Raw genomic sequence first — 22,500 nt, forward strand, 5'->3', positions numbered from 1 at the left:
AGATGATTGTGTAAAGTAGTAGCCCCTTCAGAGCAAAGTGAATTAAAGAGCAAAGCCAAATGGCTCTAAGAGAAGAACATTTTCGTAATATATTTCTTTAATAACCTACCCTTTGGCTCTAAAACCCCCTCTTTATTTCAGGAGTTCTCAGTCAAGGCCGCAAATAATTTTTTAAGCAAGCATTTGTAGCTATTTTCAGTGCCTTTGGCAGCCTTCTTGATGTGGGTGATTGGTGGGTAGCTTCATCCCGAAGACCCAACCAGACGTGAACACCTACGCCGGAAATTCAGCATACAGCATGTCGACAGCTCTAGCAATCTATTAAGCTCAGGTTCGGCAATGGTCCTCCACCCTGGATGCATACCATGTAAGCTTTCTTGTCAATGACTTTGACGCCGCGCCGCGCCGGGGCTAGACGAGGGTCCATTCCTTTACTAAGTGCGGGTCGCTTGTACTCAGCCTTTTGGCTTCTGATCAGAGATGATTCGTCACAGCAAAGCTCTAGAACCCTAGCTGCCGGATCCCGTCTTGCTGTACGGAAGGAAAACCAGTCAGCTGCTGTTGGGGCCCACCATGCAGGCCTGGTAGCGTTCTGCAAATCGCAAGGCAACGCTCAGTACGAAAGAGCTTGACTTTAGAGGCAGTGGTTCGACTGACGAGTCTTGATGCGCTCCAGCTCCAATGAAATTCGAAACCCGCCCGTAACGCTTTGACGAAGCCATACCCAGTTGATTGAAATTTACCACAGCCGCTCTTTGGTTGATATGAACGCCACGCCTTCACAACGGCTTTGACCACATATAATTGATCGGCAGCCGAGGATAAAGGAATGTTTGGGAGAGGATACACTCCTTGACATCGTCGAATTTGCATACAGGGCGTTTTCAAATAAAGGGGTTTCAATCATGGCAGTCTCTACACCCCACTTCATGCAAAATTGTGCTCCTGTTGAGATAATGGCACAAGCGGTATACTGGAGGTCTTTAAACACAGGTGGGACGGACCGATACACTCAGGAAGAGCATGGTTTACTTGGCCAACTCCGATTGACCCACCACATCAAGCCGTGGTGTCATTACTAGGCGGCCTCTCCAGCTGAAGCTCCTACGGGAGACTGAATCTGAAATTAAATTCTCTTGGAAAAGAATGCAGGATTGGAAGCGCTTTTCTGGCAACACTCGCAGTTTTTTCTAGACCCCCACGGGACGTATATGCGCTTGTCTGGGTTCTAATAGTCAGGTTGCTCGCGACTGATGGTATTCTGACGAAGTTGAGGCTAGTGCCCATCGAAGTACAGGCACAACAAAAACTGGCTTCAGGGACGGCAACCTTCATCTAAATTACGTTACGCATGGTCTTTGATCATATGGTAAATGAGGAATGTTCGTGGAGGACGCACAGAACGTGGCTACAAGATTTCCGCCGACGGGGCTGGGTCTTGCGTGGCCAGGCGATCGAGCATTGCGCAGCCGGAGATCTTGTGCGAGGCACTCCAGGGGGCGCGTGATTTCCTTTGTTGCAGCGAGGAGCTCCCAGCATAGATAGTTTCATTGTCTCCGCATTACAGGCCGGCCCGGGTTTGGTGGATGGCTGGTTCGACTGCTTCAAGCGAACGATGGCGTACAGGAAAGTATCCTGAAAGAGGAGGTGATTCGGGGACGGCCGCAACCGAGCAAATCCTTGGGGCTGTCCTGCCATATGAGGAGACAGAGGGGTTTTTGGGACCCTGAAGGCGCAGCGCACCCCGGCTACAGACGCTAAGGGGGGTCTCACGACTCTGTTTGATGAGGAGAAGAGGGCGACGGCGAGGATGGATGTCACGATACGCAGGATCGTCGATGTTGATTTGCCCAAACACCCCCCCCCGGAGTACTGTCTCGCAGTCGCCCCCCGCCAACAGGCTTTCAATTTGCATGAGTTCATCCCAAATTTGTGCCCTGCTGGACTGGTGTTGGCCTGGCCTTCTCCGCATTTTTCCCATCTGCCCCCAAGCCCCCTGATCCTTGGCTGGGCCGTGCGTACTGCAAGAAGCCTCAAAGGCGTTGAACTCTCTGCGTTTCCAACCTCTGGCCACCTCTGTGATGAGCGTCCTGTCTCGAGGCCTGCTTCCTACAAAGTTGGGATCCCACCCTCGCCCATTACTGGACGAGCCGAAGGAAGTCGCTTTGTTCTCGGGTCGATACTTCTTTACAGAGTAACGTCGAACGAGCCACAGCGCACCTGCCGCGGCTGCGCGTGTTTCCCCACAGGTCTTGCGGACTCGACCCACCCGGCGAACTTTATCAACCTCCAACACACCTCCTCGTGCGTTCGCGACTTTGCGCCCTCGCTCTCCACCACCTCTCCCTCTGTCGCTCGGGATTTAGAGCGACAATGCGCCCTCGTTAATCCTTGGAGTTTCCAGTCCGTCTGGTTAGGATCGACGAGAGAGTCCCCAACGTTTGAACCGTGGCGTTTCCCCACATTCTTTCTTGCCTGGAGTATTACCGCTGATTGCCAGCATTTACGGTCCTATGCCACGATTTATGCCCCAGTGTAAACCGTCTCTTTCTTCCTCCACGATTCTGCGCAATTTGAAAGACTAGGGATAGATTGGTTCAAGAGTTTGGCGCATTATTCGGGCTTCGTTTTTCAGGTATACTGTCGCAGCGGGGCCTCGAGTAACCGTTCAACTCTTGGAATCTGTGGCTCACTATTGGCGTCAGCTTTTTTCTGGAATCAAAATTGTTTCGATACAGTACGAGTACGAGCTTTGGTAATAGAATTGCTCTCGGTAGGTCCGTGCCTCCAGCTCCTCCCAACAACCCTTTGACCTTATCCTCCGCGACGGCATAGGCTGTCGCGCGTATGCCATTTCGACAGGAGGTTTTAGGCGCTGACACTTATAGAAGGTTATCTGCTAGCGATTTAGATAGAGGATTTTGGCTCTCGAGATATCCCGAATTCTTGTATTTGGTAAAAAGTATTCTGTATCTAGGTAAGCAGCTCTCTTTAGAAATCCGATGGAGCTGCAATTGCAGCTACACGAAGCTTGCACTAGCTTTCTTTTCGTACCGCCTTGTGTGATCTCCTAATCGACAGTCTTTTTGTTATGCGATGTGCGCAGATAGATGTTCCTGCGAGCAGCAATGACAAACTGCCCGCGCAGTACCTTACTTTAGCTCAACCGCGTCGCACGTCGTGGCCCGATTGTAATGCTCTTGTATAGAGTGACTGCGCTGCGCATGGGGTCGCTGTAGAGCCTCAATCTCCCGAGTGCGGTGGCATAGGTTGAGCTGCGGTTGGGTGCAGACTGTATATCGATCGGTATCAACAAGCTGCAGGCCCTCCCTATTTTCCACAAGCTTCTCATCCTTCCGACCACTGTCTCTTTAACAAATCCTCTCCCTTTTAAGTCGCCCTGGGAGGCAGAGAGGGCGATTGACTTTGTTGTCGACTAAGAAGTGGGTGCATATAGTAATCCGCAGAGCTCCAAAGCTCCCAGCTCGCACACCCGAATCCGGCCTCACGACAACTCCAGGACGTCCACCACCTCGAAGCCGCGTGACTTTCTACGTCGTGTCGACTTCTCCCCCTCAATTCTCATCGACACTCTTCCACCTTCACCATTTCACGTCACCCACCCACCTTCTACCTTGATATTCATCCACGACCATATTCTTCCTCTCTCTCATCAACTGCACTCATCCCTCCTATTGATCAGCTCTGATCTTGCTGCACCTCGAGCTGATCGGCCCCAGTCTCCCCAGCCAACAGTCACTTATTCTTCTGGTGCTAGAGGCGTCGCGATAGAACGAAACATCTTCTAATCTATCGATTCAACATCCATCGGTCTAGCATCGACTAATTTATCACAATCATCTTCACAGTGCTTTTGAGATCTTCTGCTCAAATTGTCACATCATCGTCTAAAAGGGCGGTCGGCTCTAGAGTGGAGGTTTCTGGCGTATCTTCATTGACCTCACTTCAACACTTCTCTTCAACCACCACACTCTTCTCACGGAAATCTCATTTCAAAAGCAACTTGAGCATCATTAACGCAAGGAGAAGACCACTGATCCTTGTTGCTGCTTGTGAGTTTTCTGAGATTTCGACCTTCAACTTCTGCAACCTCAGGTCAGCTGAATTCAACCTTCCATCCCTCATATCTCCCTTACACGGTACACCTAGACAACGGCGGTATTTCTAACTCTTACTATTTAGCCTATCGTCACTCGGACTTATTAGAAGGGCTAAAGCAGGTCAACAAGTAAGATTCTAAACTAATCTTTCAGTACCTTCACAATACCTTGCATCAGAGACCTACCTCACTTATCCCCCTACACAATTTATCGCATTCTACTCTCAAGCCTGATATTACCCAGCGCATTCTCCATCACATATCTTCCAGTTACTTACTCACTTGCGACACCATGTTGTCTTCTTGCTCTCCACACCGCACCCTAAACATCAACTCGGATACCTTTCAGCATAAATGCTAACTCTTTCCTAAAGTACAGCTAGCTTAAGTTTACTTTATCTTAGGAGACCTTTACTATCTTACCTCCTCCTCTGGTATCCCTAACCGCTATAAGTAAGATTCACTTCACCGCCTTATAGTTATTATGCCACTAAGGCAACTATCCCTATGATTCACTAGCGCTTCTTTTAAGCGCCGAAGGGGTTTTCATACTAGATAGCATTCATAGCATTCTAGCTGCTAAGTATATATTGCTAATCTATCTCTAGAACGGTTGCATCCATCATGAGCTCATCGGCAATTTCCCCAAGCCACACATATAGGGCATCCTTCCCAACGCACGGCGCCACCACTCTAGCTGAGAAGACCAAGCTGCACGCGCGGAAGTCAACACCTGATTCTGAGGCATTGGCGTCATCTGATGACGAAAATCAAGACCACGTACAGCAGATCTTGAGATCTAGCCCTGCCACTGCCTTTTCTGCTGGACGCAGGCAGAGCTCCTCATGGCTAAGTGATATCCAGCCGAACCGCAAATTTTCGATTGGCGGTGCATCTCATTCTGGCGGATCGCAACCAACAACTCCATCAGGAGAACAGGGTCCTCTAACAATGTCTTCTCGTGGTGGGGCTACTGGCAACGCTTTCCCTTGGAATGCGTCAATGTTCTCTATTTCTATCGATCCGCGCAAAGAAGCGCCGTCTCGCCTGAAAGAAGTCCTGCAGTCACCAACTTCAGTGGGCCCTCCCAGCGAGCACTCCTTGGCCTCACCGACGTTTCGTGAAGAGTCAGCTGATAGCGGCATCGGTTTCCTGATCAACCAAAATCCAGTCCGCAAGTCAGTCCGCTCTCAATCATATTCAGTCGGTCAACAAGACCCCGAGACTGGTGGGCACGTGCAGATTCCTAACAATCAATTCAATCTGCGGATGCGAAGCAGTGGCTCGACCTCACTCCGTCATCGCCCATCGAAACCAAGCCTTCTGGGTGAAAACTCAAGAGACGCTGCGGGCCTTGCCCAACTTCGCGAAGACGACGACGATATCGAGAGTTCTAACGGATCTGAACAAGGTGTTCGGCTGCCAGCGTCCTACTTTGTAAAGCCAGAGCAGTCTGTGGATCTTGGTTCTCACGCACTGTTGAGACAGGCGGCTGTCGAGAACGCTCGCGCACGTCATCGCGCTTCGACAACTGGATCTCCCACTAGCCAACATCGTCGCAAACCTCCAGCCGCAATGAGAGGAATGTCCTTAACTGAGTCCGACTACGCCATCGAGGAAATGGAAGACACAATGGAACAGAATATTAACGAACCTAGATCAGCACTCACCCGCCGCTTCAGTGAGCATGTGTCGGTCCTTCAACACCGCGAGACTCCTGAAGATCCAATCATGGACAGTCCTAAGAAACAGCATTGGGCTAGCTCACTAAGTTTCGGAGGCGGCCTGGAAAGCCAAAGCCGACGCCACTCATTCGCTGACGTTCCTAGTCATCAAGCTTCACGCGCCCTTTCCACCCTTTCAAACACCTATGAAGAGGATGAAGGCCTTGGTGCTAGTCTAGCACCACCGCTTTCCCCTCGATCTCGCGAGCAATACGAGACGAGTGAGTACACCCATTTTCATAGGTTATCAGCAGGTATCGAAGAATCCCTATTGCATGAGCACGCAAGTGACCGAGCCTACGCAGCTACTTACTTCTCTGGCCATGGACCTGCTACTAGGAGTGTGCATGCGAGCACCATTTCGTCTGCACATCCAGCCCCAGCCCCAGCCCCAGCCCCATATCCTCAGAACCCATACGCAGTTCCAGCGGTTATTAGCCGACCCAATCGACAACTGTATATGGTGGCATTCAAATGTTCCCGCGCTGATGTGTACTACATCCCTGAGAATACCGGCTTGGAAGTGAAGCAAGGGGATATGGTTATCGTTGAAGGTGATCGTGGTATTGATCTCGGCACAGTTACTCATGCAGATGTGACGCTGGCTGAAGCTAAGCGTCTGAAAGACCAAGCTGCTGAGGAACATTTCCGCTGGCTTATGATGTTTTCTCGCCATGCAATGACTGGCTCAAGCGGAATTGGGGGCCCTAACGGGTCCTTCGCAGCATCCGGTGGGGAGACTCCGAGCACTGTCGGAGGGATGGGACCCCCAGTTCCCTACCTCCAAGCGATGGCCTCCCAACACGAAGCGGAAATCAAACCAAAGATGATTAGGCGTCTTGCCCAGAACCATGAGATTCAGGTCCTTCGCGATAAAGAAGGGAGTGAGGCCAAGGCCAAACGTGTCTGCCAATCAAAAGTGGTTGAACATAATCTTAATATGGAGATCCTCGATGCAGAATACCAATTGTAAGTCCCTTCCAATATGCAATTGTCCTATCTATTAACACTTCCCAGGGATTTCAAGAAGCTGACCTTCTACTACTTTGCCGAAAGCTATATCAACTTCAATGATCTGGTCACCGATCTGTTCAAGGTCTACAAGACACGCATCTGGATGTCTGCAATCAACCCTGCGTCTTTTGCTACCGCAGCTGGCACGCTTACTCATATCCCCCCACCGTCTGCCATCGGCCCGGGTGCCACCGCTCCTTTAGGAGGTTCTGTGACAGGCCCGCTTCCCGTTGGTCTTGGTTTCGGACGTGAGGCTTTCCGCGTTAACGAGCAGTTCGGTACAGGTATGTCTTCTTCCAATTGCCCTTCTTTTAATTCCATAGCCTTGGTTAACTCCTTAATAGTTCGTCCAAATCCTTCAGCTGAAGCATCTCGTGACGCGGGTCCTTACTATCCATTCGCCAACCAAATTCCGCAATTTCCTGTGCACCCCCAACCGCAGCAGTATGGTATAGCCGGTGGATGGCCCCAGCCTGTCCAGCAGCCACAACAGCAGCAATACAATCGATTCAATCCGTATGCTGGTGGTTACACGCCAACCACTTATCCATCTCCCGCTCAAGGCCTCACATCGATGGCTTCCCCGATGAATGCTCCATCTTACTATCCTTCTACGACTTACCCGTCTTCGCCTGCGCCCGGTGTGGCCAGCAGCTCTGCTACTCGTCCGTACGACTCTCATGACTCCAATTGGGTCAATCAGTTCCAGAATATGTCTTTCCAGCCTCAGAAGTAGGCGCGTTCACTTGAATCGGCTTAACCGGACTTCTAATACCTCTCAATAGAGCGCACAGATTGATTAAGAATGAGATTATATTTCATGCGAGACCTAGAGAGTGATAGCCGGATAGGTATTGGTTCATTTCTCTTCTTTATTACCTGTTTCCTGAAACAAGATCTCTGAATTTGCTGTATTAGTGCCGTAATGGCCTGCGGGCGGCGAATGGCTATGGGTTTTGCCTCCTCTTTGCTTCTTCTATTTTACTTTTGCTGGTACATGGCTTTTAGCCTTCCTTCCCCCGCCTGTATTTACTGATAGGCATCCAGCGAGCTTGGATTGGCTTGTAGTTGCCTCATCGGCGGATGGATTTTGCTTGTTTTCCGCACATTTTCCCCTAAAACTCACCTACTTTCCCTCATTTCAGATGAAAAACGTTGCTATAGATGACTCATCGGCGAGATTTTTTTACTCTACTTTAGCTAGTACGAAGGATGAATTATGCTGCCCATAGCTCACAAAAATGAAAACTTTTCCGCTAAGTTTCACCAAATTCTTCGTAATGTCATGAAATCTACATATAATATGAAATTTTTGGTGCTGGTAAGTTTCTTAGAAAATCTTTTTTGTCATTATAGAGGGTAGCATGTAAAGTGCTTCATTGGAGTCAACTACAGACTTGACGCCTTGCAAGAAAGGCCTAAAGGTCTCACCAGCCTTAAATTATCGTAGAGTATAACGCCCAGAGTATTTTATAATACTATTGGAAAATATAGAAAAATTATGCGACACTTTTTTTGGCCGAAATACCAATTAACAAGAAACAAGAAGGAATTAAGAATATCTCGCATTTACTATCCGAATTTAGCTAAAATTATAATATAGCGCTGAAGATATCCTAGAGCTATTAGTGAAAAGTAGGTTTGAGACGAGCTGTAAACCATACGGACTTTGAAGAACATTTTTCTTGGCCCGAGTCTCTACTCTGCCGCCGAACCTGCTAGATTCGTCGCACTTCACGTTTCTCAACTCTCCCATCTTCCCTATAGAAACCGAGCAACGCGCAACATGATAAAAGGACGTAAAAGAAGAGCCGAGAGTGAGCACTTCACCTTCCGTGAGGCTATTATTGACTGCGTGGATACAGGTGTTGCATCTCCGCTTTGGGCTTCCAAGGCACCACGCCGCTCCAACCCGCCGCGAGAGACCAGCAGCCCAAGCGCAAACACTGTAGCTGCCAAAATACCTGAATGGGAAGAAGATCCCGGCAGGACGGAAAGCCAGTGAGCGAATTACACGAAGTGGCGCCTGGGTTGAGGTGTTGAGGCGACTGACTAGTACCGTAGACACCTTCTTGCACTCTCGAAGATCCTACATAAACCGAAGCAGACAGACAAGGCTATACAAGAGTTTCGGGGCAAAGTAGAAGGGGATCAGCGCGACTTGGAGAAGCTGCTAAAGCAGAAGGAGGATGATATGTATATACTACACCTATCCATTCAAACGGGAACATACTCACTGAGGTGGTTAGTGTACACGCAGATATCCAGCATCAGTGTAACGTCGCTGCAAAAATTGCCAAAGCCTTCAAAAAACCACCAGCAGACTCCAGAGGCAAGAAGCCGGACGGAAATCATACAAGAAACTCTGCAACAGTCGCTATAGTCCCGACATCACATCCTGACTTCGAATACGTCTCACGGGTGATAGAGCTCTCACGCGGCTTGGTCAGCGAATATGAAACGATATCAACGAAAGTCCGTCCGGTCCTGCCCGAGCAAGATCGGTCCATCATCATAGATTGGCAGAACCATTTCGACAATACGGTGCGGCTACTGGGCATTGGGCATAAACTAGCGTTAAGAGATGTCGGGAAAGTGCTTAATTTGAATGAAGGGAATGAAAATGAGAAAGTTGAAAATACCGAAGATGAGGATGAGAGCGGGGTAGGGCGTGCCTTCCCATGGGTAAAGGCCAGTCGATCTGTCGGACTGATGTCGACACTACAATACGCTGAAAGAGGAGTCAAGAGAATGGCTAAAGGGTTACCACTGGATGAGGGAATTTGAGAGAAAATGGATTTTCGATATCTATCATGCCCGCGAGGCTTCAGTAAGGGGTTTTTTCAGCCCAAGTGTTCGTAGCAAGAGACATCATCCCATATAGCAACGTAGAAGATCATATCAGTTCTGCCATATACCCCAGATACTTCCAAACAAAATTTGGGCCTGCAAGAAACATATTCTGCGCCATACTGTTTTAGCGTTTCTCCTCCGCAAAGGCCACTTCAAACCCAAATAGATGTCAAGAGATATTATTTGTGTTAGTCAGCCATAAGCGAAAACTTCAACCCACAACACCAATTTTCCGCAGATGATAGCAAAACGACCAACCACACCCAACGGCCAGCGCAACAATCAGTCAAGGTGAGTGATTCCAGAGAGGATACTGCAGCCATTGCAGTTTCAGTGAGGCTATATGTGCTATTATGAACCCCCGCAGTCGTTATCCATCGGCTCATCTCGAATTGAAACTAATATCTACATTCTCCACAGATGGGCGCCCTTAAGTATGTTGAAGAGCTGCAGAAGAAGAAACAGTCGGATTTGATCCGCTTCTTGATGCGCGTCCGCTGCTGGGAGGTATGAAACACCACCTTCAATCCCCTTTCCTCACTCTGTTCCCTTCGGGAAGAGAATTCGAGGAACCGGGTATTTCTTGATGCCACTCGTTGAACATTAGCTGAGAGTGCATCAATCCGCAGCTTCGCCAACTGAAAGTCATCCATCGCGCCTCCCGTCCCTCCCGTCCCGATAAGGCTCGCCGTCTCGGATACAAGGCCAAGCAGGGCTATGTCATCTACCGTGTGCGTGTGAGGAGAGGTGGAAGGAAGAGGCCCGTTCCCAAGGGTGCCACATATGGTATGTGATATGCCCGACTTTCAATCTAGACAGACTGTCTCCAGCACCGCATTCAAAAGAGCCTGCGGAGTTTGAGCTTCTACATCGTTTCCAGGAATAGAGCGCTGACGCAGGTTCTTCAATTAACTAGGCAAGCCCACCAACCAGGGTGTGAACCAGCTCAAATACCAGCGCTCGCTCAAATCCACCGCCGAAGAGCGCGTCGGCCGCCGCTGCGCCAACCTCCGCGTCCTCAACTCGTACTGGATCAACCAGGACTCGACCTACAAGTACTTCGAGGTCATACTTGTCGACCCCCAGCACAAGGCCATCCGCCGCGACCCGCGTATCAACTGGATCACAAAGCCCGTCCACAAGGTACGCTTAGAGTTCCCTCCCTCCCTCCTCCCTCGGTTCCCACATATTGTGATCTACCCTGGTAGTCAGAGTGGTTTACTGACGTATGTGTCTACAACAGCACCGCGAATCCCGCGGCCTCACCGCCACCGGCAAGAAGTCGCGCGGTCTCGGCAAGGGCCACAGCTACAACAAGACGACGGCCGGCCGCCGCAAGACGTGGAAGCGGCACAACACCCTCTCGCTCTGGCGCTACCGTTAAGCGGTGCGTTGAGCGATGGGTCGTGCGAGGGTGTTTGGTGGTGGGTGTGTGTGTGTGGAAAATTTGCTGGCGCGGTTCCGGTACTCTGGCTGTTCTTGCAGCGATCTGGTTCTGTAGCTTGATGTGGGCCCATGAACCTGCGGCATGGATATGGATATCAAATGAAAAACTCATGTTCGAGAGGCATTTGTGAATTTCTTTGCGTTAGTGAAGGGAACTGTGGTTGGTAGCAGTCAGGGACTCTGGGAATATTCTCTTGACTAGAAGAAATCCCTGTGTTCCCAGCCTGCACCCTCTATGCATACCCAGAATGACATATTTCATCAGAAGTATAGGCTTGAAACCCCGAGAGGGATGGCTTTTATTGCATTGCTGACGCCATGGCTTAATTATGCCTTCCCGCAACTAACTCGCGCTGTATTTCAAAGATCATACCCCTATGCAAACCCCATGTGCACGCCGGGTGGATATCCGATGCCTCCACCAAAACGCCAAAAACACGCTGCTAAGGCCCCCAAGAAAAAATATCTCAACCCCTACGTAATCTGCGCTGCGGAACAGCTACAAGCCATGTACAAACACGAAACAGAACCCTGTATAAAACTCTCTCTACTATATAGAATGAGATAGAAAAACGCCGGCTAACACCCAAAAATGCCCTTTTCTGTTCTTTTCACTTGTTCTACCGCGTATATATACAATTCTGAGGTGCGCTCTATGCAGGAAATGCGTGTGTGATGACAAATGTAATGGAATAGATGGGAGGATGGAGGGAGGGAGGTTATAAGGCTATGGGATTCTTTTCGTCCTTTGCTCTATCCGCTTCTTCTTGCTTGTGGATTTCTTCCTCGGACGGCTGGGTCTGCTGGTGGTGCAAGTGGGAGGTCGAGTTGGCGGTCGAGTTGGTGAAAGACGCGAGAGTGGGTTGAGCTGGAACGAGGGTTGAGGTGGGGGTGAAGGAGTCGTTGTTTTGGTGGTCTTGGTTTTGGTGTTCGGAGTTCTGCTCGTTATTCTGCTCATCATTGTGCTCCTCTCCCCCACCCTCCGTTGGTTTCTCTTCCAGCTTCTCCTCCGTCATCTCCCCCAGCTTCTTCTCTTCCTCTTGCTTCTGCTCTTCTCCCTTCTTCTCCCCCTCTTTCTTTTCCTTCTCTTCCTTCTCCTTCGCTTCCTTCCCCATCTTCCGCATCTCCTCCGCCACATCCCACTCCTCGCCCCGTCCCTCCTCCAACCACATCCCCTTCCCGTCCCCGAACGCGATCTGCACCAGATCCAGCGTCCCGCACACCCCGTCCGCCTCCCCCCACCCCAGCCACTCTCGCCGCTCCGTCCACACCCCGCCGCGCCCGCCGCGCATGTCCCACCACGTGTCACCGCCCACCGCCGCCGCGTGTGCCGCGATGGGGCCCGAGGGGCTGCGCAGGTAGCGGCGTAGCAGAGCACGCGCATGGGCGTGGTACCAGAGGTCGTGCCAGGCAGGGTAGGTCGCGTTGGGGCCGGCGGGGAGGCGGTTGGGGAAGGGTGGCGCGGCTGCGTGAGGTGCTAGGGTTGGGGTGGGTGTAGAGGTGCTGCTACTGCTACTGCTGCTGCTGGTGGCGGCGCCCGGCGGCGCGTTCAGCTCGATCGGGTTGTCCCAGCTGGGCGGCTCGGGCGGGCCCGGGGGCAGGGGTGCGGCGATGTTGAGGTGGAGGACGACGGGGACGGTGCCGGTGTAGGTGTTCGAGGCGAGGGCGAGAGCGGCCCACGACGTGTCAGCGGGAGGCAGCGCGTCGAGGTCCGGGTTTATGCGCAGCGTGATAAAGTGCGCAGACAGGGCGTTTGGGCTGGCGTCCGCGTTCGGGTTGGGCGTTGAGAAGGGGGGCGCGGCGGCCAGGAGGGCGTGCGGGAGGCCGAACGGTTGCGTGGGCGTGTCGGTGTTGTGGTGGGTCGGTAGGTCGGTCGAGTTGTGGTGGGTGAGGAGAGCCAGCTCGGAGGCCGCGGTGGTGCTGAGGGGTTGGAAGAGGGAGTGCGTGTAGTCGAGGCCCATGGAGAACTCGTAATTTTGGCTGGGGTTGAGCGTCATGTTAACGGACAGCTTTTCCGCAACTGTCTTCGGCCGTCCTAGCTTGTTGGCAAGCCAGTTCCGCCACGCAGAGCCGGCAGAGAGCGTGTTCTGGCGAGCTTCTTCGCGGGCGAATTCTTGTTCGCCGAAAACGGTGGAGAGGAGGGATTGTGCTGTACGCTCAGAGAACGTGATGGGATCTTCAGCTTTGACAATCGCGGCTTTGAAAATGGCACGGAGGTCGCGAGCAGGGCCTATGACTGTGCCCGCATTGAGGTATTTGGCGCGAGTAAGATTTGCCGATTGATCTGTTTCCTTGCCGTAGATGGCCTTGGGAAGGATGGATTCGGGAACGGAGACGCAGGCAGGCTCGTCCTGCTGCTCTGGCGAGCAAACCTTCTCCGCGCCCCATATAACCGTCTGGTTATACAGCGGCCTTGCAGGTTCCCCTGCACTCGATGGCCTCGTCAAGCCATACTGCTCTCCCAAACGCTCGTTGGCGTCTGCTATGATATTCTGGTATTGCTTGATCATGACATCGGACGGAAGCTGGAACCACACATCGTAGCCATCCACAACTAACACTATATCATGTTCCTTCACATGTTTTGCGTCCTGTAGGTAGCTGTGTACGGCCTGCAGTTTCGCCATTTCTATATCCGCAACTGTGTCTAATTTGCTGTCGAAATTGAGGATAGTCGGAGGAGGATAATTGAGCAGCATGGCTGATAAGACGGTTTTGCAAAAGTTCGGGTTCTCATGTGTTGCCGGCATGAGCAGGTGGAAATTGGGTGTGCCCTTCTTGAGGTGGCTAGGGACGTTTGTGATATTTCCGCTTTCGATCTCGAGAGTCATATTCGAGGGTGCGAGGAGCGGAGACTCTTCGTCGGTCTCTTCTGGCGCATCGGGGCCTTTGGTTCTCCATGATGGTAGGTGGTAATTTGATATGGATTTGTAGGATAAAGACTGGAAACTTGAGTTAGCATGGCGGTTCTTGAACCACGAACAACCCCATAAGCCATTGCTAATCTTCGCAATCCTTGCAACAAGAGAGCAGCTTCGGTGTTCAGATGTCTCCTCTCCTCCGCTCCCTCCTCATAATACACCACACCCATTATGCCTCCGAAGAAATTCCAAAACACACCTCTGAAGAGCTCTGCAGCAGCAACCCTAGCAGTACCACCGCAAACACAGCCGATACTATCAGCGTCCTCCCCCTCCTCCCCCTCACAATCTGCAATAATGCATTGCCCAGATTCTGCGGCGAATTTCTCGGTGACGAAGGCATGCTGTCAAAAGGGTCTCGAGGAATCATGGCGAAGTCTGAGAAGTAAGGCCGCCGTTCACTGGCGCGGATAGCAAAGGGACACGACACTACGAGGTCGTGAAACTAGGGCTTGAGTAGGTAGACGCGTTCATGAGTGTAGCTATCGCTATCCCAGTCGAAACCGTGGCAGTTCGGCCGGCAGGACAAAAGCAAAAAAGCGAGAGACGTCGGCAAAACAGGCCCCAAGCAAGTTCACCTCCGCAGTCGGTCGTAAAATAGACAGATAGAGGGCGCAGCATGGGCGGGCTTGGGGGGATGGGGGCCCGGTCCACCCAGCCTAGCCCGTCAGCCCTAGGGGGGCCGGCGAGTGGGCTTACCATAGTACAGGAGACTCCAATCCCCCCCGCATAAGATCGCCTGTTCGCTTCCGCACTTTGACAGAGAGAGCACCGCTATGCCACCGGGCAGGCGCCAAAGTATGACGTGCCACTATCGAAAGCCATCGCTTTTGTCCGACCTGTCACACTTTTCTGTGCTCCCCTAAGCGATGCGAGAAAGGGATCAGGACAGGTGGTAAGAGGGGGTTTCTTCAGCTGTTTCTGGGTGCAGGATAAGCTTTGTGTTCCGGAGATTTTGCTGCTGTGCTACTTAAAAACCTGGCTTGGATGCTTGTTTGGGAATTAAAGCATCAAAACAAAAATTACATGGATGACCCGTTATGAGAAGCGATGATGACTTGGGCGAGTGTTTAGAATATGCAAGGTATGCGTTACTCCAGAGACAGATGTCTATTTACTCTCCTCTTTGGCATTATTAAAAGGAGGGTTTCTTTTGGGTTTGAACTGCTCATATTCATACAACAGCCTATCAAGTTATAAACGGCCGTAAGATCCTCCATTTCTAAAAGAAAAAAAGAAAAATAGAAAAAACCCATTTTCCTAATCCATTTGCTCGCTGCCTGATATGCTGTCCATAGCTGCCCATGCCATTACTGTAGAAATTGGGAAAAAGGATGCTCGCAAGCATCACAGTGGACCTAAAGGGTATTGTACAAAATCTGCAGAGCTAGCCAGCCAACACCAACGTGTCCACGGCAAGTGTTTGGACGCTCGCTGGTTCTAGAAGAAAGTTACCGACTTCACCGAGCGCCCAGCCCAGCCCAGCCCAGCCCAGACAAAAAGTTATATCCAGGCCCTAAAAGACAGATACGGGAGAGCTTCCAACCCAAGAAAGTCAAAACAAACACGAAGGGAAGAAAACCTTGGGAAGAGGTGAAGATACTATCTTCCAAGCAATAACAAAAATACCTTCTTAATCACATCCGCAGAAAGGACAGTGCCAAAGCTGATCTCAGCAAACGCCTTCTTCCGGCTAACAACGTCACTGCTACGCGTCGGGCATCCCTCGCGATACCTTCTCCCTCACCTTGGCACATGCCTCCAGCGCTGTCAGGTGCTTCTCACACGCTATATTCCAATGTTTCCTAACTTTCTCGTCTTCCTGCAGGGCTCTCAGGTAGCTGTCGAATCCTGGTTTGTCCGTTATCTCACCAGCAGTAGTCAACCACGTAGGATTAAGACATTCGCACCACTTCTCCCGTTCAGCAAAGTGTAATACCATAGCTGAGTTGAATTTATGCCACAGAGCCATATACGCATACATGGCCTGCATGTAGCTGGCAAACAATTGCTTGGTAACACGAGCTGGTTCGTCCGGGGCCTTGGGGACTGGTGGAAGGCCGAGGTTCTGAGGTGCCGATGGCTTGAGAGGGTGGTTGGCGGATGCACGTGACTCGAATGGCAGCGTCGACGTAAGGTCCCCCAGGTCGCGAAGACCGCCGTCTGAAGATGGCGCGATGGGTGCAACATTTTTCAGGCCAATGAGACCGTCAAGGCCTGGACCAAATGCATCTGTCGCGGACGAGGAGGCCCTAGCTGATTGTTTCTGCGAGCCTTCCTTCCACTCCGCTTTTTGTGGAAATGCTGGTACCGGTCGAGCTTCTCGAGCAGGGGCTGGTCCTTTCGGCTGACCATTTGGCGCTGAGGGTACATCCGTATCGATATCCATCGCGGAGCTATCTTGACTATCGCTACTGAGATTCTCGACCGAGGCTTGGTACCTACCGTTGGAAATGCTAGGTTCATTGGCGCCATCGCTTACACCAGCTTGCTTTGGCGCTGCTGAGGGTCTGCGAGCTATGGGAGCCTTTGTCCGCTTTGATGAAACTGAAGCTGGACGAGTTGGTGAAGGCCCTGTTGCCGGATAAACCCAGCTAGGCTCTTTGAACGTCCGCTGCCAATCCGATGGTGAGAAAATGGCGGGTTGCGATGCTGCTCCAGTTTCCGTCTGAGTGTTGACCGATTGGGGCGGTGGAGGAGGTGGAGGCATCTGTGACGATTGCTGTGGTGGCGGAGGCACCTGTGATGATTGCTGAGGTGGTGGGAAAACTGGCGGGGGTGGCGGAGGGGGTCGGGGCATCTGTGAAGATTGCTGCGTTGTGGCTCGCGGACGACTTTCAGGTCTACCCCGAGTCGGAGATTGTCTTCCCTTTGCAGTCCTCCCTATTGGTGGGACGGGAGTGAAGTAGTCAGGAGTGCCCTCGAATTTGCCGCTCCAATCATTAGGGGAGAATTTCGTATTGATGCTTTCCGCACTTCTACTTTTGAAACTAGCAAAGTTTGCTTTAGAGTTCTCTTCGGCAGTGGGGATGTTAAATCTAGTTTTTGCATTAGCACTTCCCTGTTCAAGGGCTGAGGTCTTCAAAGAAAATTTAAATAGTTTATCAGAGAAGATATAGTCCGTCTTGGTTGGATTTTTGGCCCGCGGCATCACACTGGACGGCATTGCCCAGTTTGGCACCTGCGGAACCCTATCTTCAACCTTGATAGAACCAAAAGGCCAGCGATCCGACCATTCAGCTGAATGAAAAGAAGGGTTGAAGCTTTTGAAAGAATCGTCATACATATTAGGTGGTTTCTGCCCAGTCCCAGGACGTGGGGCTCCATTTGGCGGGTTGACACCTGCCTCAGCTTGAGGCGATTTATGATGATGATGGTTTCGAGCTGCTGGTGGAGTTTGTTTCCCAGTCCTACGCCGATGAGATATGAAACCTTCGTCAGATTCGTCACTAGACAAGCCGTACATCGTAAACGGACGCGTCGCATTTCCTCCCGTTTTCGGTCTCGTATGAGCTGTGCTTGCGCTATTTCTTGCAGGCGATTGACCAGAGAAAGGCTTTCGTAGATTGGGACTAGCACTTCGATGCCGTGACCTCGTGTGACCAGAATCTGAATTGAAGCCCCCATTCCCCGATGAATTTGGTCGGCTTGGTGAGTTACGAGTGCTAGCAGAGCGTCCCAGACCCGCACTCGAAAACATTGTTTTCTCTCCGCTGGTCGAAGGATATGGGGTCCTTATACGAGGTCTTCCTTCCGTGAATGGCACCTCAGGATCCGCCTCCATCTGAGTCTTGAAATGACGCAGTGGGTCTGCTCTTTTCGGAGAAGGTGGCACTGTATTCTGCGCTTGTGGAGGTGGCGGTTCTGGAGGCGCGGCACGATAACGTGATGTATTATAGTACGCTGAGCCATGTGCTTGAGGCTCGTCCGCTCCTGGGGTTGCAGGGTCAAACCCAGCTTTCCTCGGGGTCCTGGTAGTATTACTACGGCCCATTCCAGGCTTTGAAGCATTGGGTGGGTTGTTCCACTTGGCCCCACCCACAAATGTCTCTTCACCGTTCGGTGGGGTTTTGCTCCTCATTCGTTGCCATGCATTGAAGACGTTGGCTCTGGCTTCGGCATCATCCCTCATATTAGGTCTTTGTGCGGTTGGAGACGGTTTCGGAAAGTTTGTAAAGCGGCTAGCGCCATTTGGGGCGGTAGAAGCTGTAGAGGTGTATTGGGGTCGAGGTGGAGGAGGTCGAGCGGCTCTTTGAGGAGGTGGAGGGAAGTTGGTGGCGGTGGTAGTGTAGGCATTTCGTGGAGGTGGAGGCGGTCTTCTGTGCGAAGGGGCATAGTATCCCTGATATTTCCTCCGCTCGTTGTCATATTTAGCTCTCAGTTCAGGGTCACCGAGGATTTCATGGGCAGCTTGGATGGCTTGGAACTTTGAGACGACGTCTTCCTCTCGGCCTGGGTTGCGATCTGGATGATATTTGAAAGCTAACTTCCTGAACTGCTTTCTGATGTCTTCGGTGTCGGCATTTTGCGGGACTTCTAGGTCTGCATAGTAGTCCCTCTTGGGATCGGACTTGACCATGTTGGCGGCAATGAAGGTGTTGAAGGTGGGAGACTGTCAACTGCCTCCGGGAGGAGGGAAAAAGCTCCAATAGTGTTGGTTTAGGCAGAGGCTTCCTTTCAAACTGGCTGCTGTAACTAGAGTGCACTTGACTTGAAGTCGGCTCGTGGCTGAGCACGGGTTTCACAAAAGGTGGAACAAGCGTCCCCAGGTGTCTGCCTTAGGTAGGATCACGGGCATCGCGAGGAGAAGTAACCTGCAGGTGACGGAATATACCCGACCAAGCTTGTGGAGCGACGATGTGGGGATGAAAAAGCCAAAAAAAAATTCAATTGTGCAGAGTGTGATTGGCAAAGGTGTAAGCAGAAACGTCGGCAGACATGCACGATGATCACCGACGGGTTTGTTTTGTGTTGGAGGGGCCTTGGCCTTTTCTCGCCCGTCGTCGCGCCGCCTTGTGAATTGGCGAGCGGCACAAAGCTGCTGAATTCGCTGAATTCGCTGGGTTGTCCAGAAGCTATCCCAGGCCATTCATCCACGAATTTATCCCACATCCAGCTACTGGTTTGTACTCTCCTACCCCCCAGCACATGTGCAAAACCGATATGTCCCGCATTGTATCGTTCAAGTACAAGGCTACCGCTCGGAAGGTTTTTCTCCTGCAGTCCGCCTGTGGTCCTTGTCCCAAAATAGTTATATTCCAGGGCGTTTTCACCGGTGAACGGCTAAAGTATTGGGTCAACAATTGGATCCTCTCCCTCATAAAATGCGCCGATTGAAGATACCTACTAGCAAGACTATCCAATGAATCTAACGGAGCATCCATCGAACCCATAATTCCAACGGCATTTGAGAGGCGGGTTGGTCGATTAGCACGATTGGATTGTGCTGAAGTGGGAGAGGGATTTATGACTGCACTACGTCATGAACACGAGCTAGTACGTGGGGGGCTCTAACGCAAATTTGCCTCTTTGCTAAGGCTAGTATACAAAACTGCTCATATTCTTGTGTCAAGCAGTGCGGTCATCAATTGCTGTCCTTCCGGCAATACTCATTACGATTTAGTTCCACACAAACCTACTGTGAGGGAGCATCAACAGGTCATTTCCCCTGCAACAAAACTTAGGTCGGTCCATAAAATTTATAGCATACTAAATATAAAAGTATAAAAATCCATACGCCGCTATGGAGACCCATTGAGTGCATGTGAAGATACATGTGTGCTATTCTTAACATCTGCAAATCAAATCACCCCGTATCTAGAGTGAGTTTTGAGTCAAACGAAGTGCGAACGAAGATAACGCAGTAAAACGGTTGCTTGAGGAAGAATACTGCAGCCTAGAAGGCAAAGAGAAGAGTAAAAATATGAAATTATACAGCTGCAGTGGAAGAGGCGGAACTCAATTTGGGAAAGTACGGGAGGGAACATAGTCTTCCATAACTAATTCATAGAGAGGAAATACATAAACAGCTTTACTCTTGAGCGCTACCCCCAGTAGACGATTTGGATATTTGAAGCAGATATCGTCATTAGAAGCTCTGCTACTGTAAGACGCAAGGACTACCGCTGGGCGCTGGCAGGGACGCTTGTAGTGGACTCGGCCCAAGTGACTAGCCTATCCTCGCCAACAAAAACTTTCCACGATGTACATTGAGGTGTAAGCTGACGATGGCGGCCGTTACAGGATGATGGCACCTAACTATCCCTTCCAATCCTCGATTCCGAGGCCGGTTGGACGGACACGCAAGGCGTCGTCCCAACGCACCATCCTTACCAATAGCTTCTAAAAACCTCCCGGGAAGCCTAAGGGCATACCGTAAGCGTCTAGCTCCTTTATAAGCACAGTGATGCCCAATACCCCATCATCTCCGGGTCCGAATTGTCCATTGCCAGTTCATATTCCGACGACAGCAGGACCACAGACCACACTAGCTCAAGTTCCCCAACCACGATACACTGGCATCATCTCCAAGGCAGGGCCGGCTAGTGCATCTCTCAAGGTTTGCCAATTCGTAGGCGGCCCAATCAAGAACGTTAAACCTCCACAATAGCTATCCCTCCATCAACATCAACCTCAACACTGCAACCACAACGAACTTCGAGAAACCGAAGACCAACCTAATCCAAGCAATCACAAGTGTATAAATACTCCCAAACCTAACCCAGGCTATGACGTGTTATACTTTTCCTAAAATAAATTTACCACATTCTGTAACCCAAACAACACTTAACTTTACTTTAGCAAATTACCTATTCTATTCTCAAAGCTATGAACCAGTCTGAGCATAAGCACACAACATTCAAATTATACTCCCGCTATCCTGAAACTATTCATCAGCCTATCTGTGACGATTTTGCCTAGCACATGCTACCAGAGGGCTTCTTATCCCTGAGAACCAACGATCCTGCCTTCCTTCCGCCGAAGGAGTTTTGCCGCAGCAGATTCATAAGCTCATAACAATGAGATTACTCAACTATATCAGACATTCCGTTAGGACCCCAAGGCCGTCTAGGAAAGATTTAGCTCTCTAAACTCGTTTTATCAAAATATTTGGGATCTTAGCAGATCATGATATGGTGAAGGGGCTATGAGTAGTCGCTCCGGCGCGGCTTAACAGATATTTGAACCGGCGGCAATACCTCCTCTGCTAATGATCCATTAAAGCCTTTATCATCAAGGACCAAAGCGCGGCATTTATCATCCCTTCATCTATTAAATTTACTAAGAAGCTTATAAAAGTTTAAGAAGACCTTAGAGTTCTGTCACAAACGCAGGCGTCGTCAGAGCATGAATGTTTGATCATATACTCACGCCTTACTTTTAGGCCTCTCTCATCACCCAACTGACTCAATTCCGAGACCATTTCCTGCTAAGAATGATGATCTTCAGACTTCGGGAATTTGTAATAAATTAGACAGCCCAAGCATCCGTCATGGATAACCACTTATCTATTCCTGCAGGTTCATAACTTTATCTTAAACCTTCCTGTATGTGAGCTGGGTTTTTTGTCTAGCTACCCCTTATCTCTGAGCTATACTCAGCTGACAGGGTCAGTAGTGATGGGCGCATACTTAGTAGAAAACGCTCAGATAACGCTTGGAAATCAGCAAGGCTGAGGCTCAGCCTTGTTCTCAACACAAAACAAGAGCTTTTGGCAAAGCTTGTCGTTTCATCAGAGACTCAGCCGCACAAGATCTTCGATTGCCTGTCGCTTTTCCCTGTAGCCTCCTCGCTCCTTTCGTCGCATCCCCTTCAGCTGGTGGTTCAGCTCACCACGGAGCAAGCTCTTTCCTCCAGAGCCGACCAGTCTGAAGATTCATCACTACACCCACCTTCCGTATGCGGCTGGCTGGGGCTGAAGACCCCCGCCAAAGTTATATCTAAACAGATGAAGGACGGTTTGAACCGACGCCTGAGAGGACGGATTTGTCGCTCGATAGAATAGGAGTTTAGACGCATCTGTCAGTTATGCAAGAGTTGTGTAAGCCACATGTTCTTCTTCCAAACATACGCAAGGGCCTTTAAGCCTCATACAGCTTTGAAAGCAGCGCCTCGCCACATGAGATAGGTAGACGCTTTATGAGTGGTTGGAAAACCGGTTCATTTGATTATGATTACTTCAGCCTTGCTCAAAACTGAAGTTTTCGCGCTCCACATATATTTCTTTGCATATTGTGTGTTATTGTTTCGCGCTCAAAATGGTCTGAAGTCTATACTTCCTTTTTTCGGCCACTACTTTCGATTTAGGGGCTCTTCAAAACTAATAATAAATACTGCATTACCATTCGTTCATACTTATGACATGAATTGCCTTCTTCTGATTTGCGTCACCTTTTTTCTCACACTAATTCATGCATACCAT

At 50.6% G+C, this 22,500-nt stretch overlaps 6 protein-coding genes across 6 annotated transcripts; 4 read left to right on the forward strand and 2 right to left on the reverse strand.

Moving 5' to 3' along the window:
• On the forward strand, positions 1–741 carry K441DRAFT_650944 (uncharacterized protein). The gene is made up of 3 exons (XM_067647114.1): positions 1–310; positions 365–592; positions 658–741. The coding sequence occupies exons 2-3, from the start codon at positions 384–386 to the stop codon at positions 683–685; spliced, it is 237 nt and encodes a 78-aa protein (XP_067509658.1). The 5' UTR covers positions 1–310; positions 365–383; the 3' UTR covers positions 686–741.
• Positions 742–4,536: 3,795 nt separating this feature from the next.
• K441DRAFT_650948 (uncharacterized protein) lies at positions 4,537–7,937 on the forward strand. Its single transcript, XM_067647115.1, has 4 exons — positions 4,537–6,065; positions 6,150–6,813; positions 6,862–7,142; positions 7,203–7,937. Exons 1-4 carry the CDS (start codon positions 4,745–4,747, stop codon positions 7,592–7,594), a joined length of 2,658 nt encoding a protein of 885 aa, XP_067509659.1. The 5' UTR covers positions 4,537–4,744; the 3' UTR covers positions 7,595–7,937.
• Positions 7,938–8,920: 983 nt separating this feature from the next.
• K441DRAFT_533496 (uncharacterized protein) lies at positions 8,921–9,645 on the forward strand (the record flags this gene model as incomplete). Its single annotated transcript, XM_067642291.1, has 2 exons — positions 8,921–9,054; positions 9,108–9,645. Coding segments are annotated over 2 exons (672 nt in total), but the record flags the coding sequence as incomplete, so codon positions are not given.
• Positions 9,646–9,954: 309 nt separating this feature from the next.
• Positions 9,955–11,226, forward strand: K441DRAFT_650953 (60S ribosomal protein eL15). Its single transcript, XM_067647116.1, has 5 exons — positions 9,955–10,002; positions 10,132–10,218; positions 10,341–10,497; positions 10,628–10,854; positions 10,955–11,226. The coding sequence occupies exons 2-5, from the start codon at positions 10,132–10,134 to the stop codon at positions 11,093–11,095; spliced, it is 612 nt and encodes a 203-aa protein (XP_067509661.1). The 5' UTR covers positions 9,955–10,002; the 3' UTR covers positions 11,096–11,226.
• Positions 11,227–11,876: 650 nt separating this feature from the next.
• On the reverse strand, positions 11,877–14,780 carry K441DRAFT_672768 (uncharacterized protein; the record flags this gene model as incomplete). Its single annotated transcript, XM_067650585.1, has 3 exons — positions 11,877–14,099; positions 14,278–14,523; positions 14,778–14,780. The coding sequence occupies 3 exons, from the start codon at positions 14,778–14,780 to the stop codon at positions 11,877–11,879; spliced, it is 2,472 nt and encodes an 823-aa protein (XP_067509662.1).
• A 3,661-nt stretch (positions 14,781–18,441) lies between these two features.
• On the reverse strand, positions 18,442–18,657 carry K441DRAFT_469668 (heat shock protein DnaJ; the record flags this gene model as incomplete). Its single annotated transcript, XM_067641850.1, has 1 exon — positions 18,442–18,657. A coding segment is annotated over one exon (216 nt), but the record flags the coding sequence as incomplete, so codon positions are not given.
• Between the last annotated feature and the right edge of the window lie 3,843 nt (positions 18,658–22,500).

The sequence above is a fragment of the Cenococcum geophilum genome (genome assembly GCF_001692895.1).
Source record: "Cenococcum geophilum 1.58 unplaced genomic scaffold K441scaffold_2, whole genome shotgun sequence".
NCBI classification, from domain to species: Eukaryota; Fungi; Ascomycota; class Dothideomycetes; order Gloniales; family Gloniaceae; genus Cenococcum; species Cenococcum geophilum.

Coding starts and splice junctions, on each gene's coding strand:
- K441DRAFT_650944 (XM_067647114.1), top strand. CDS start 384: ATGACTTTGACGCCGCGCCGCGCCGGGGCTAGACGAGGGTCCATTCCT. Junction 593..657: donor CATGCAGGCCTGGTAGCGTT/CTGCAAATCGCA, acceptor GGTTCGACTGAC/GAGTCTTGATGCGCTCCAGC.
- K441DRAFT_650948 (XM_067647115.1), top strand. CDS start 4,745: ATGAGCTCATCGGCAATTTCCCCAAGCCACACATATAGGGCATCCTTC. Junction 6,066..6,149: donor TCGCGAGCAATACGAGACGA/GTGAGTACACCC, acceptor GAGCCTACGCAG/CTACTTACTTCTCTGGCCAT. Junction 7,143..7,202: donor TAACGAGCAGTTCGGTACAG/GTATGTCTTCTT, acceptor ACTCCTTAATAG/TTCGTCCAAATCCTTCAGCT.
- K441DRAFT_650953 (XM_067647116.1), top strand. CDS start 10,132: ATGGGCGCCCTTAAGTATGTTGAAGAGCTGCAGAAGAAGAAACAGTCG. Junction 10,498..10,627: donor TCCCAAGGGTGCCACATATG/GTATGTGATATG, acceptor TCAATTAACTAG/GCAAGCCCACCAACCAGGGT. Junction 10,855..10,954: donor TCACAAAGCCCGTCCACAAG/GTACGCTTAGAG, acceptor TGTCTACAACAG/CACCGCGAATCCCGCGGCCT.